The sequence below is a fragment of the Neofelis nebulosa genome, chromosome 6 (assembly GCF_028018385.1).
Source record: "Neofelis nebulosa isolate mNeoNeb1 chromosome 6, mNeoNeb1.pri, whole genome shotgun sequence".
Classification (NCBI taxonomy): Eukaryota; Metazoa; Chordata; class Mammalia; order Carnivora; family Felidae; genus Neofelis; species Neofelis nebulosa.
The window spans coordinates 126,362,863-126,376,375 of NC_080787.1; the positions used below are offsets into that span (position 1 = coordinate 126,362,863).

The following is a 13,513-nucleotide window of genomic DNA, read 5'->3' on the forward strand; positions in this document are numbered from 1 at the left end:
CACCCCAATCCTGCCCTGCCAACCTCTGGTCTCTAGACTACTCTGGCTTTGCAGGTTACCCTCTGAGGGACTGGTGCTCAGGAATTTGGCAGGAGCAAAATTTCTCTCCTCACAAAATCCCCTGACCCACACAGTAGAACTGTGTTTTGTATCAGTACATAGTCTCACCAAATGGCCCTCTCCACTTTCCACCTCGTTCCTTCTACAAAACAGCATTCACAGCAGGCCCCATTATGGGTTTCAGAGTACACAAGACGCTTTCACACAAATTACATTAATTATTTCAGTAAAGGAGAGAGCATTGTTACTACCTCTCCTCTACAAGGAAGTTCAAAAAGGTAAGTAATACTATGTCCAAGATCACACAGCTAGAGAGGGATAAATTGGGATTTGAATCCAGATACTCTAACTTCTTTCCACTATAGACACTCACTTTATAAAAGTTAAGTATTTATGCTTTCACAGAAGTGTCTTTATGAAAGACAATCAATGCTTAGGGCTCTGAGGAGATAAATAAAATAGGAAATTGTATGGCAAGATTCTGACATAATTTTTGCTGTCTTTATCAAGATCTGTGGTATACTTTTTTGTGTCTGATATAGAACAATTCTCAGAGCCCATATCAAAATGATTCCCAGAGTACCTTGGACTATGATGCCCACTCAAGAGATACCCCAGTTACATTCTGCATGCCATTGGGTTCCACAGGCACGGATTCTGCTAAAATTGTGCTTGATCAAAAGCTATAGCCATTGTTTTACACAATGAAAAATGTGATGTTCAGTGTGCATTCCAATATGTGCAATGGAAGTCAAGAATAAAAGTGCATGGAGAAAGCCTGCATATACTGAAAAGCACAGCATAATACACAGCAATTCTGAACCTGTGCATCAACTGACCCCAGGATCTCCATACGGGTGTCCCACTACACATTAGATATATAGCCTTTCTAGTGCCCTCTACTGTCCATGGCTCAAATGACAGAAAACACAGTTCTGCATTCTGGATGTTTGCTTAATAACAACAACAACAAAATTACTCTTGGGCTAAAACCAGGTTTTCCAAGTTTTTGTTCATAATGAGTAGTTTTTAAACATTTAAAAATAGGGGTATGTAATAAAATGCTGAGAGACTCTCTGGACGTTACTGCTGCTGGCACTTCTCTAAATAGAAAGCATACGCCATTGAGCTAACATTTTGTTCTTTGACTGAAGAAGAAAACAAAGCTGTTAAAAGCTTGGTAGGCTCATTTTCCAATAGAAATAGCATTAATATCTTTCAAGCCACTTCTAACCATAGCTAATTAGAGGTTTATGAGGGATGGCCCTGCCTGAAGGGTCACCTCAGGTAATATAGCCCACAGATTTGCTGTTGACTGTTGGCAACAATGGATTTGTTAAGAGTTTCTACTCAGCTCGAGGTGATTATCTTTTTTTTCCTTTTGCTAGTGTGTCTCCTATTTTGACTGGCTGAGGTTGGGTTGGACGATGAGGCCCCAATTCGAAGACAGTGCCAGGTTGTTGCTGGAGATCTGCACTGACAGATTGTTGAAAACTTATTAGTCTGACGTTTTAACAGCCTGAACCGGGATGGAAATCTGCTCTTTCACTGGAAAAACTTAGAAAGGAAAACATGAGCTTGAGCTGAAATCAGCTCCCGTTCCAAATCTGCCGTCCTCTGGCACTAAAGAACCAAGGGCTGCCACAGTGTTTAGAGATTAAGGCCTGGCTATGCCACCCACACGGTAGATGGAACTCTAGCCACTGTAAAGTAGGAGACCCTGGAAACGCACCCTCTGAGGGCTGGGGAAATTGTAATGTGCTCAACAGTAGGTGCTAATGGCTTTAGCAGTAGCAGAAGTCAGCCTCACATGAGATTTCAACTGAGTGGTTAGGGACTGTTCTTTTGGCTATAGCCATTCTGTGTAATAATTTAAGAAAAAAGAATAAGGAACACCACAGGTTTGGTGTACCCTTTGGAGCTGGAAATGAACAAAAGATTGTAGTCAATACTATTGGTGAGAGATATCTGGGACCACCAAATTGTAATTATCTATTATAATGAGAAAAGAATTTATTAGACATCCTGGCTCTTCAAAATTCAGTCGGGCCTCTCTAACTGGGCCCAGAATTCTTTTAATCACTGTTGGCCCATACTTATCTTTCATCTCACCTGTGACTACCACTTTGATTAAGCCCTCTATCCTGATGTACCACAATTTGGTCTCCTCCTGAGCAGCTACTTGAAGGGTCCCAACAGGGATTCAGGGCTTTGCACTGGCACCTACCTCTGCCCTGTCCTTTGTCAGCCAACTCCTTCTTATCAGACCTGTGGCTATCTCTTTCTGGAAGCATTCTGTGGTAGCCCCAGACAGCACTGGGGGCCCACCACTGAGGTTGCCCATAGTCTCCTACGTTTTGACTCCAGACTAAGCAATAAACTTCTGGGGGACATTTGGAGTTCCTAAGACTCATATGATTTTGTATTCACACTTACAGTACGGTACCTGCACAGAGTAGGCACTCAATAAATAATTTTGAATGTTTCTTCATTCATCCATTCATTCATTCACTCATTAACTCATTTGATAGACAAAGGAGTTTCAAGCTTCTAGACCCTTGTTAGACTTTGGGGAGTTCAGTTTCTTAACAGAAGCTATCTTTTTATGATCTAAAGACCTAAACCGTTTTCTCTCCAGGCCTGTCTTCTGGGGTCTGGTTTTTATTAGTAACATTCTGTTTATTGTTGGCGGAAAATGTGAGATGGAAAGTGACCCAGATATTATGAGATGTCTTCTCGATGTCAAGTTTCCCCTTCATCACTGCGCGCAGTTCCACGTCATGTGGCTGCAGCTAGCTAATGGCAGCACTTACTGGTGTGTATACATAAACGTCCAGAAAACATTCTCTTTTCATGCTACCCCAGATAATCTCAAATTTCAAGCATGTGCCCTGGGATTTCAGTAAAGAAATATTCATTCTTTCATTTAATTAACATCGGGAGTGTCATCATGCAAGACGCTTTGAGGTTCAGGGGCGAACAAATAAAACAGAGGCATCAACATACAGGCATTTGCCTTGTTTACTAAAAACCTCACTAGAGAAATTAATTCCTGAATGGGAAACTTGCAGAATCCGAGAACTTGGAAATGGCGTGAGAGTGGGGGTGGGGGTGAGGGGGTGGTGGTGAAGGCAGCCTATGCTGGGGCCTTGCCTGCTGCAGGTTGATTCCGTCGCTCCTGGCACAAATGAGATGTGCTTCGTTTTCCATCAAAAAGCAACCAAGGTTAGCACTTCAGCTCAGGAAACTCAGTTTTGATCACTTTTTTTTTTTTTCCCAAAATAGATCTAGTTATATACCACGGGGCTCTTTTTGTTGTGTTTGTTTTAATGATCTATCAAGCACAGACTTGGGCATGTTGGGTCTTTCTGCATTTCTACAGTAGCTTCCAGCATTCCGTCACTGGCTCCATGGGTATCAAAAGGCGGTCATGCCAACAGCTTTCTAATCTTTGGATCATTGCCGTGGTGGTGTGGTCTTGAAGTTAACAATTCCAGTGTTGCCTCTTGCGTCTCCACATTTCCAGTGTGGCCCACCATCAGCTCCCCTCGTAAGCCAATTCTGCATTTTTGAGACTCATTTCTAGGTGCCCAGCCTATAGCCAGCTCCTCCAATGCGTTTATAAGCACCTAGTTTCATGTATAAATGCCTTTCTGCTTTAAAAAAAAAAATACCTATAACTCTGGGAAGAAAATAATCAAAGAATCACAGCCTATTAATTATTTGCTGATAGCATTTCACATTACCTACTTAGAGAAAACAGTTACTGACTCAGCTGGCAGTGGGCCAAACCACCAACCAATGAGGATTTCTGTTTTGTGTTTTGTTTACTAATGTTTCCTCCCATCCAGAGATATTAAGACACCTGCCCTACAAAGATTAATTGCTGGAGGCCCACTGAGAGACTAAGATATTCAAGTGATTGGAAATATTCAGAAAAATAAAAAGAGCACACAATTTTATTTGAAGCAGGAAAAATATTAACTGATTTAAGAATGCTAGAAGTGCTTCCAGTTGAACAATGTATGAATTTTTCACTAACGTTAATGTTTTTTATTTAATTTTTTAAAATTTCTTTTGAGTACAATAGTTACTATGATTCATATTTAAATATTTTAATTTCAGATATAATTTTCCCTTAAGAAAAAGAGGTGTGCTGAATACTTTAGTGTGATTTTTAAAAATTACACCTCATATCAGTTTTTCGTAACTAATTTTAAGGTGGAAGTAATGAAAAAATATAGTTCACTTAAAAGAAATATATTTTATTTCACATTTTGCTGAAACATGTGATCTAACTAATGGAAAGTAAATATTTTTAATTAAAACTACTAAGATAGATGTGGCATTTTATATATTTATATATTAATATATAACATCATCTTTTTCTTCCTGACTGAAAAACAAACTTTAGATTTAACATAGAAAAATTTTAATATATAGGAATTAGCAACCAAATTGTGAAATATTCTGACTTTTTAAATTAGAATTATTTCTTTATTTTTAATCCTAAATAATAATATGAGAATTCAAATATACTTTATGGAATAAGTTAGATTTATTAATTTGTATTTTTGTATTATGGTCTCATCTACAGAAATTTAAATTGGTACATTCTTGTTCACAATGAATTAAAACTAAACTTATGATGATACTATGATGTAGATAAGCTTGACTTTTTTTTACAAATGAGAAAGGAAGTTTGACAAAACTAAATAAATTGTCCATGATGGTAGTTGGTAAGTGAATGCAGAAATAGGATTTGAACTTAGATTAGTCTAATACAAAACCTATGCTCTAATAGGTTGCAACTCAGGCAAATAGTCAGTGGCTAATGAGCGAGAGGAGGGGATGTAAGCAGACATAGTCTATTTGACCTGGGCAGTGAGTAGATAAACAATAGCCAATATTTAAGAATCTGCGTATACTAGTCAAGCATTGGCTAAGCTGTCAGCTTTCATTCTGTAAGCTGTCACTTACTGGAGAGGAGTCCTCTATAGTGAGTGGCACTCTCTGTGCCTCAATTTTCTACTCTCTTAAAAGAGTATAATGAAAGTATGAGATGGTAGATGTACAGCACTTAGAACAATGTTTAGCTCATAGTATGGGCTAAATCAATGTTAGCTAGTCCACAAATCTTTAAGTGTCTTGTACATATAAGACACCAGGATTACATAATGAGGCATGTTAGGAGCACTAACAATGAAAGTGGTTTGATTCTTCATATCTATGAGGTTAACAGGCATTACATACATGAGTTCACGTGCAGCATATCCTATGTGCTGTAGAAGATCGTATGCCAGGAGGGTCCAGCCCTTTGGCGAGGGATTTCAATAATTATGCCCTATTATTTGGGTCAGTATTAACTGGGAGAGAAGGACACAAACAAGGAGAGTTGAAATTAGTATATGAGGCACAAAAACAAAACAAAACTGGAGATCCTATGGAGAGATGGGATCTTGAGAAGGAGGCAGAAGCCTGGTGATCAGAACCAGATCAAAGTCAGGATCATTCAGCAGCAGTGAGCTGGGATGAGAAGTCCCAGCATACGTTACCAGGTAGAACCATGAGGAAAGACAGCTGCAGCACCTGAGAACCCAAGAGGGCATGAGACCTTCCCCCATGGAAGATCCTGCAGTTTTCTGAGACTTGGACTCCGTGGCTTAGCCCAATTAATCTCTTAAACTGGGTCATTGCCCTAGGTTTCACAGCAAGCATGAGCCTGGCAGCCAAGGCCCTTTAAACACTGGCATCAATGAGAAAAAGCACTGGAAAGAATCTGCTTTCTTTCAAGTTCTGAGAACAACAGATTCCCTTCTGGGCATGCTTTAAAATCTGTTACCATCATCAGGTAATTTTACAAAGCAGAGCAGTTAAAGAACTAGTCAGAGGTGCCTCAGCCATTTCCCAGATGGCCAGGGAGATGGAGACAGAAGAGGACTGCTTCATCATCATCAGAAGAGCCACCGCACCTGCCCTTGATGCTTGGTCATTAGCTTGTGTGGTCAGTGAACCCAGGCAGGCCATGACTGTTAAGGAATGCATGCTCCAGGAGTTGCAGAAGCTTCTGGATTTCTTTATGTCTAGGAAAAAGAACCAGATCCATGGCACCACCCTTACCCACACCCACACCCATCTGCCTCTGAAAGGGCCATATATGTAAGGTTAGCCTTGGGTTAGGGGAGCCATGGGAAATCATGCAACCTCCACCTACCATCTGCTTCCATCCCCTGCAATGAAAGAAGGAACGTTGTATCCCAGCACGTGTGTGGGCTTTGCCATTGACAAAGGGTAAGGGAGCACTCCAGAATTCGTTCCTTGTAGGACTCAGAATACGGGTTAATAGAGCTTCTTAACGCTTTGTTTTGCCAAGAAGTTGAAAATATTTTCGAAACCTCTGATCTTTCATTTAAAAACAACTATTAATTCTTTCAGGTCATAAAAACACCACTTTAAAAAAAGCAGGTAATGCGGAAATGGATCCTAGCAATTTGAATGGGTCAACCTTTGCCAAAACACCAGCAAAACAGGAAAGACAGTTGGGTCAGATGCCACGGGTTGTTAATCCTCACATTTACTCTCGCATATGACTTTGTGGCATATATTAGCATCCCCATGTTACTTACAAAGAAATGAAGCATGAAGAGATTAAATAGCATGATAAATATCACATGATATGTAGGTCAGCAGAGTAACCAGGAAAAAAGCTCACGATACAGACTTTCCATCTAGTATTCCTTGACCTCTTACCACCTTCAGGAATAACCAACCTGTCCTCTCTGCAGTCCATTCTCTTGATTCACTGGAACAGCTTGCTTCCTTTTCATGGCCCTGAGCCAAATGTCCATCTCTCTGTGCATGATGTAGGTCATCCCAGAAAATGGATTGGTTTGAATGTATGTAATTGAGTTGTCCTTTTCCCTCTCAACCTGCCTTTCACAATTATGAATGAAGAATGTATATCCTCTGCATATCTTCCCCCAACCCTGAGTTTGATGTTCATTATTCATTGCCTGTTTTTATGCTTTTTCTGTAAATTAATATATTGACAAATAATGTGTGCTATTTTTAGGTTATCTTCAACTTCATATAAAATGGAGACAGTTTTATATATTTTACATGATTTGAAGATTATATGTATTTGTATGATTTGAACACTATATATTTCACATGATTTGAACATTATCGTTATATAATTGATTATTATATATTTACATGTACATGTTACATACATAATATATATTTTTAAAGTATACATAACTCTAATTCATTCATCTGAACTACTGTGTAGTATTCCAGTGGTGAATAATATATTTATCTGTTTTGTAGCTGAACATTAAAGCTATTTGTGTAAATTTCTCCAGTCGTCAGTTTAGAAGATAACTTGCTAGGTCATAGGATATGTACATTTTGACCTGACTAGATTTTGCAAATTTTTCTTCAAAGTGATTTTATCATTTTACAAGTGCCCTTTTCTCTACATTTTTAATAACAGTTTTTATTGCCAGACTCTTATGTTTTGCCATGCAGATGAATTCAAAATAGACTTCAGTTTATCTTTAATTTGCTCATTCTTGATTTTTAGTGTGGTTGAATTTATTCTGTGTGTTTACTGACCATTTAGATCCCCTCTTCCATGCATTGCTAGTTCCTTTATCTGTTTTTCTATTGGACTGTTTGCTATTTACTTATTGATTTTGGAGGATTTATTTACATATTCAGGTACTAACCATTTGTCAGTCATATACGTAAGTGTAGTCCATTTTTAAAGAGGTAATTGTTGTCTCCAGAGTTTACCTTGCACAAAAATTTTAATAAGCAAGTTAAAAATAAGATATAGGTAAGAAAGTTGCTATTTCTATGAGTCTGTGAGTTCAGGAAGAGCATTACGAGTGCCACCTTTTCATCATTTCCTTATTTGTTTCTTTCAAGTTCAGAGAGTTAAGTATAGGCCACCTAGTTTTGTGTTTAACAATGTGTGTGTTTGATTGCAGAGTGGGTAGTTTAGAATAACTCCCATCTGAGGAAGGACCAGTTTTGAGAGTGATTAACCTCCAATTATTAGATCTAATAGACTGCATATCTTCCACTGAAACAGAAAACATTAGACACCGAATGCATCTCAGGCCATGACTCCTCAGAGGAACACACAAAATGAGCTCTAGGCAAAGGCATAAGGCATGAAGGAACAATCCATCCCAACTTAATATCTCAAGTATTTTACTACCAGGAAAATCCCTACTCATGACACAAGTCCCTAGACTCAGATAACCAAGGAAAACATGAGAAGTAGAATAATGTTATGCTGATGTCAGGTTGCATAGACACATTGCCTTGGGAACACTGATATAAAATCTGAAAATAATTATGGCTTTCTTTCTCTTTCAGAGGTGTGGTGAAATCTTGTTTGAAAACCCTGATCAGAATGTCAAATGTGTTTGCATGCTAGGTAAGAAGACTTCTCGTTTTAGATATATTAAGTATGTGGATGTTCTATGGACTTGCTGTTCTTCTGTTGCCTTGCTGACTGTCTCTTGTTGCATATTGCAGAGGCTTATAGGCTTTTTTATGGGTTTATAGACAGGTATAATACATGTATATTGGAACATTTGATGATAAAAAAAGGTTTTTATTTTATTAACTGTCAGTAAGTCAGGAATCATGCATCTGAGCCTTTCAGAATTTTTCTTGGTTCGTCAGCATAACATAGAATTGGGTGCTTTGTATTCACGCAAATGTGATGAAAAAGTAAGAATCACACTGTAATTCCTTAACTAGAAATGATAAGTTAGGTAAGTAAACTATGAAGAATTTCTATCACAGCACAAAGCTCTTACAGTGCCTGGGAGAACTATAAATGTGAACTAATCTACAGTTACCCACAATGCATTTGTAATAAAATTACAACACTGTAATGAAAAATAATTTGTTCTTGTAGGATGACGTATCATCAATGCCTTTCACAAACTCTTAATATATAATATTCCAGTAAGAAATGAAGTGGATATTATTTTCTTCATTTTATAGGTTGGTAAACTAGTACAGAGAATATAAGTGATGCACTTAACCTCAAAGTGAGAAATAGTCCAAATCATGACGTGAACATTTTTAAAATGTAAAGTTTTAGGTACAGTGTTTAGATCTTATTTCAATCACTAAACCCCGTCCAATTAACTTTCAGTTAATTATTGAAATAGGGCAAAAAACAGTAGCTTAGATAAATAAAAATAATCCTTAAATTTGACTTTCACCAAAATTTTACCCTGTCCATTCCAACTTTGAACAACACTGATTAGCAAAGAACAAAAGTATTCATTTTAGCTTCTTCCATTTTCTCTGGCTAATTCAAATATTGGCAGCTAGCTTATTGGTGAGATGACTCAAAAGCAGTCAGCAAGATAGAGGCATGGGAAGGTCTTGGTAATGTATAATCCAAGATAATCAGGTAATAATAACCAAGGATTGCTCATGACTTGAAAAACAAGCCAAAAATACAAAAACAAAAAAACAACAAACAAAAACAGACACCGTATTTTCCTAGTCTTATGATCCTCATTTTCTTGTGCTAGTGTTTTAAACCTGTTGCAGTTCCTATATGTTTTCATTTTAATTAAGATGGTAACCATAGAGTAACTCATCCATTGTATAACAATGAACATAGCATAGCATCCATACAACCATTTCAAATATCCAGTATTCCTATCCTTTAAGCATGAAAATGCCTCAAAAATGCTGATAGATATAGATAGGTAGGTAGATAGATAGATAGATAAGCAGAAAAAAATCCCTTTGTCCAGCCATTACGTCCCAACCTTAGATTTGGGAAAACATTTCATCACCACATCAAATCTATTCATCAATTAACTTATTTAATTTTCACAATAATAAAATGAAGTTTGTGCTAGTGTTATCCTCATTTTATAGTTAATAATAATTGAGGCAAATGGTTAAATAAGGTACCTTAATACCATTAAGATATTGTATGATTATGGCTTCTACCTAATCTAGTAATGTTAACCATTTTTTCAACTTCTAATGATTTTAAGCACATGAGCACATCATCTATTTTGCCTGAATTTTCCTTTGTCCTGGTTTCTCTGTGAGTTACCTGTTTAGTTTATAGCTACGACAGCGACAGCAATAGACTGTTTTCTACTGCCTATAGACTTGTTCTCACTTAAAGTAAGGCCAATTATCTTTCCATCTCTTCTGGATTATATGGAATGGTTTATATAGCTTCCAGAAGACATTCCTGGCCACTAAGTGTATCCCAGTGAATCTGCCACATTATACAACATTCAAAAATTAGAAATATACTTACATTAATCAGTTCTATATTACTTTTACTGTCATAACAATTATAATTAATTAAACTATTAAATATGTGAGAGGTGGAGTCTATCCTAAACATCTCAGATCATTTATCCTAAGCAAATTAAGGCATGATCTCTCTTTCAAAATATAAATGTCCTTGGCGATAGCAGTATATTATCAAACTTGTAGATTTCATTAGTTTATTAGATTTCTATTTTCTTAGTGATAGGGAACTAAATAATATAAAGTAATTGTGAGAATGGAAGTTTTTGTTAGTTCTGAGGGCACAGGAAAAATAAAGATGGAATAGGAACAACAACGGTGTATTTTACCTTTAAAATAGATGGTAAATATTTATTTGGTGTCAAAAATAATACCGAGTCTAGAGACCTTGATTTATTCACATAGTGAAAATTGTGCCTTCAAGGAGCTTACATCTAAGAAGGCTTAGGCTTTTTCCTACTTATCTGTTTAAGAGGATTGCTACAAAATTTAATTGAAACATTTACACAGTCCTTTGAAATCTTAGATGAAAGAGAATACCAAAATAAAATTGTTATGGATATCAATACACATGGATCAACCCACCATTAGCAGGTGTCCACCTGAAGCCCATGGGCTGCCATTTCACAGCAATACTGTACAAGTTAATAAGAGGAGAAGTGAAATCAAATGGTTTATTCCCTTAAAACAAGAGAAAATCAAGTTATTAACAAGTAACTCCTGTAACTGAGACCATATCATATTTCATCAGGAAAGGGCATCTGTATTCACACAACAGCAAAACACCTCTTTACCATTATCTGAAGTATTTGTTGCTTCCTTTGAAAGGAACCTGCGATCATGCCCTTATGGCTTCTTAAAGCATTTCTTGAGAAAGCGTTATACCTCCAACAGTAAAGGATATTCTTTGATATTTTAAGGGGCTATTAACTTTTCTAAGTGTTGCCAATCATGAGTATAGTTTATATTTTTGCAGGTAATGTATAATGTTTTTATGAATAAAGCAAAATATCTAGACAAGGAAACCAAAGATATAAAGTCTGCATTTCCAAACCTTCATCTCTCATCTTTTTGCCACCTCAGAACTGAGTTCCCTAAGGGAGGCCAACCTGAGACATCCCACAGCTTTAAATTGTGAAGTTGGGCTCACTTTAACCCTTAAAATCCCCCCTCTTTTCCCACTCACATGCCAGATTTGGGGTGCCTGCCCAGTTCCCAGCTGTGATCTGGTTTCCACACAGTTGAGACAGAATTTGGAAGAGGGTCACTAGCCAGGGACACCATTTATAGTTCCTTCTCTTCCAGTAGTGTGTCCGCAGATCATTATGAAAGATACTTTGAGTATATGTGTTAAGCTGTGTACCTCACGACTTCCAGAAATAAGTTATCCTCCCCAAAGTCGTGCTTCTGGCTTATTACATTAAAGGAGACATCAGTGTAAAATTCACCTTGAGTTACTCTGAAACACGAATTCAATGCAGTTTTAAGTGGAAGCAAACTACTATCATGTATAGGTCTTAGGGGGAAATCATTTCTGGATTCAGAAGAATGGTTCGTGCTGCATATGAAGGTAAAAAAAGATGTCCTGCAGGGCTGGCTGCACTGAGTATTAAGTATTCATTCCGTAGAATTCTCTCAGAGAGGGCAAATGTGGGCAATTGAGTTACGCACCAAATTGTAATAAATGTTGCTTTCTTCTTTCCTTCATCCTCAGGGCATATGTTTAAAACTTGTACTTCCCCCATCTCCCTCCTTTTTTAAACATTTAGCCACGAGATTTCTTTCAACCCCAAATTAACCTCAGAAGTGCACATCACTGTATTAAAAGGTATATAGCAAGACTTGCACCTTAATGAGGTGTCATGAACTGATACCAAAGGAAAAAAGCAGTGGAGGAGAAATTAGTTCTCATTGCACGAGTAAGGTAGGAAGTATGATGAGTTACTAAAAGGATTTGACCTTTTGAATATAATGAATCAAACTGATTCGCAAAGAACCAAGAGTATTTTAAAAAATTATATAAAGTGAGCAATGTTGAATCATTTCTTAGTCCGCTTGCCCACCTCACTCTGTGAAATGATAAATCTTGGGGCAAAAAAAGACTTTCAAAAAAGCATTCCCCCTTGGGGCGCCTGGGTGGCGCAGTCGGTTAAGCGTCCGACTTCAGCCAGGTCACGATCTCGCCGTCCGTGAGTTCGAGCCCTGCGTCAGGCTCTGGGCTGATGGCTCGGAGCCTGGAGCCTGTTTCCGATTCTGTGTCTCCCTCTCTCTCTGCCCCTCCCCTGTTCATGCTCTGTCTCTCTCTGTCCCAAAAATAAATAAAAAACGTTGAAAAAAAAAATTAAAAAAAAAAAAAAAAAGCATTCCCCATCAGACTCGATGCCTCTGCTTCTTTCTCCTTATTCCTAGAGTGAGATTCTCTTAAATAGTAAACTTTAATTTGTTGGGGGTTGGGGGGGGGTTGGGGTGAGGGGAGTGGTTTTAATTTTTTAAATTATTTTATTTGAGTATAGTTGACACACAATGTCACGTTAGCTTCGGGTGTTCAACACAGTGATTCGACTTCTCTATACATTACGCTACACTCCACAAGTGTGGCTACCCTCTGTCACCATACAACATTATTACGATATCATTGACTCTATTCCCCAGACTGCGCCTTTTATTCCTATGACTCATTCATTCTGAAACTTGAAGCCTTCATCTCCCAGGCCCCTTCACCCATTTTGTCCATCCTCCACCCCCTGCCTCTGGCAAGGATCAGTTTGTTCTCTGTATTTATAGGTCTGATTCTGCTTTTTGTTTGTTTGCTTCTTCATTTGCTGTGTCTTTTAGATTCCACATATGAGTGAAGTCATATGGCGTTTGTCTTAGTCTGATCTCAGTGCAATATCCTGTAGGTCCATCCATGTTGTTGCAAATGGCACAATTTCATTCTTTTTTGTGGCTGCATGATATTCCATTGTGTATGTATACTGTATCTTCCTTATCCACTCATCTGTCAATGGACATTTAGGTTGCTTCCATATCTTGACTATTGTAAATAATGCTTTAATAAACAGGGGTGCAGATATCTTCTTAAATTAGTATTTTTGTTTTCTTTGGGTAAATAGCCAGTAGTGGGATTACCGGATCA

The 13,513-nt window shown here is 37.7% G+C and overlaps 1 protein-coding gene across 4 annotated transcripts in view; it reads left to right on the forward strand.

Annotated features, from left to right (window-relative positions):
* The window catches only part of PDE7B (phosphodiesterase 7B), a 584,524-nt gene that overhangs the window by 365,512 nt on the left and 205,499 nt on the right, over positions 1-13,513 (forward strand). For 3 of the 4 annotated variants that reach the window (XM_058735376.1, XM_058735374.1, XM_058735373.1), the window contains one exon: positions 8,449-8,509. In XM_058735376.1, coding sequence (XP_058591359.1) covers positions 8,503-8,509 — 7 coding nt within the window. In that variant the 5' untranslated portion in view covers positions 8,449-8,502. Of the gene's footprint in view, positions 1-8,427; positions 8,510-13,513 lie in introns of those variants that run through there. The other variant, XM_058735375.1, reaches the window with a different exon arrangement.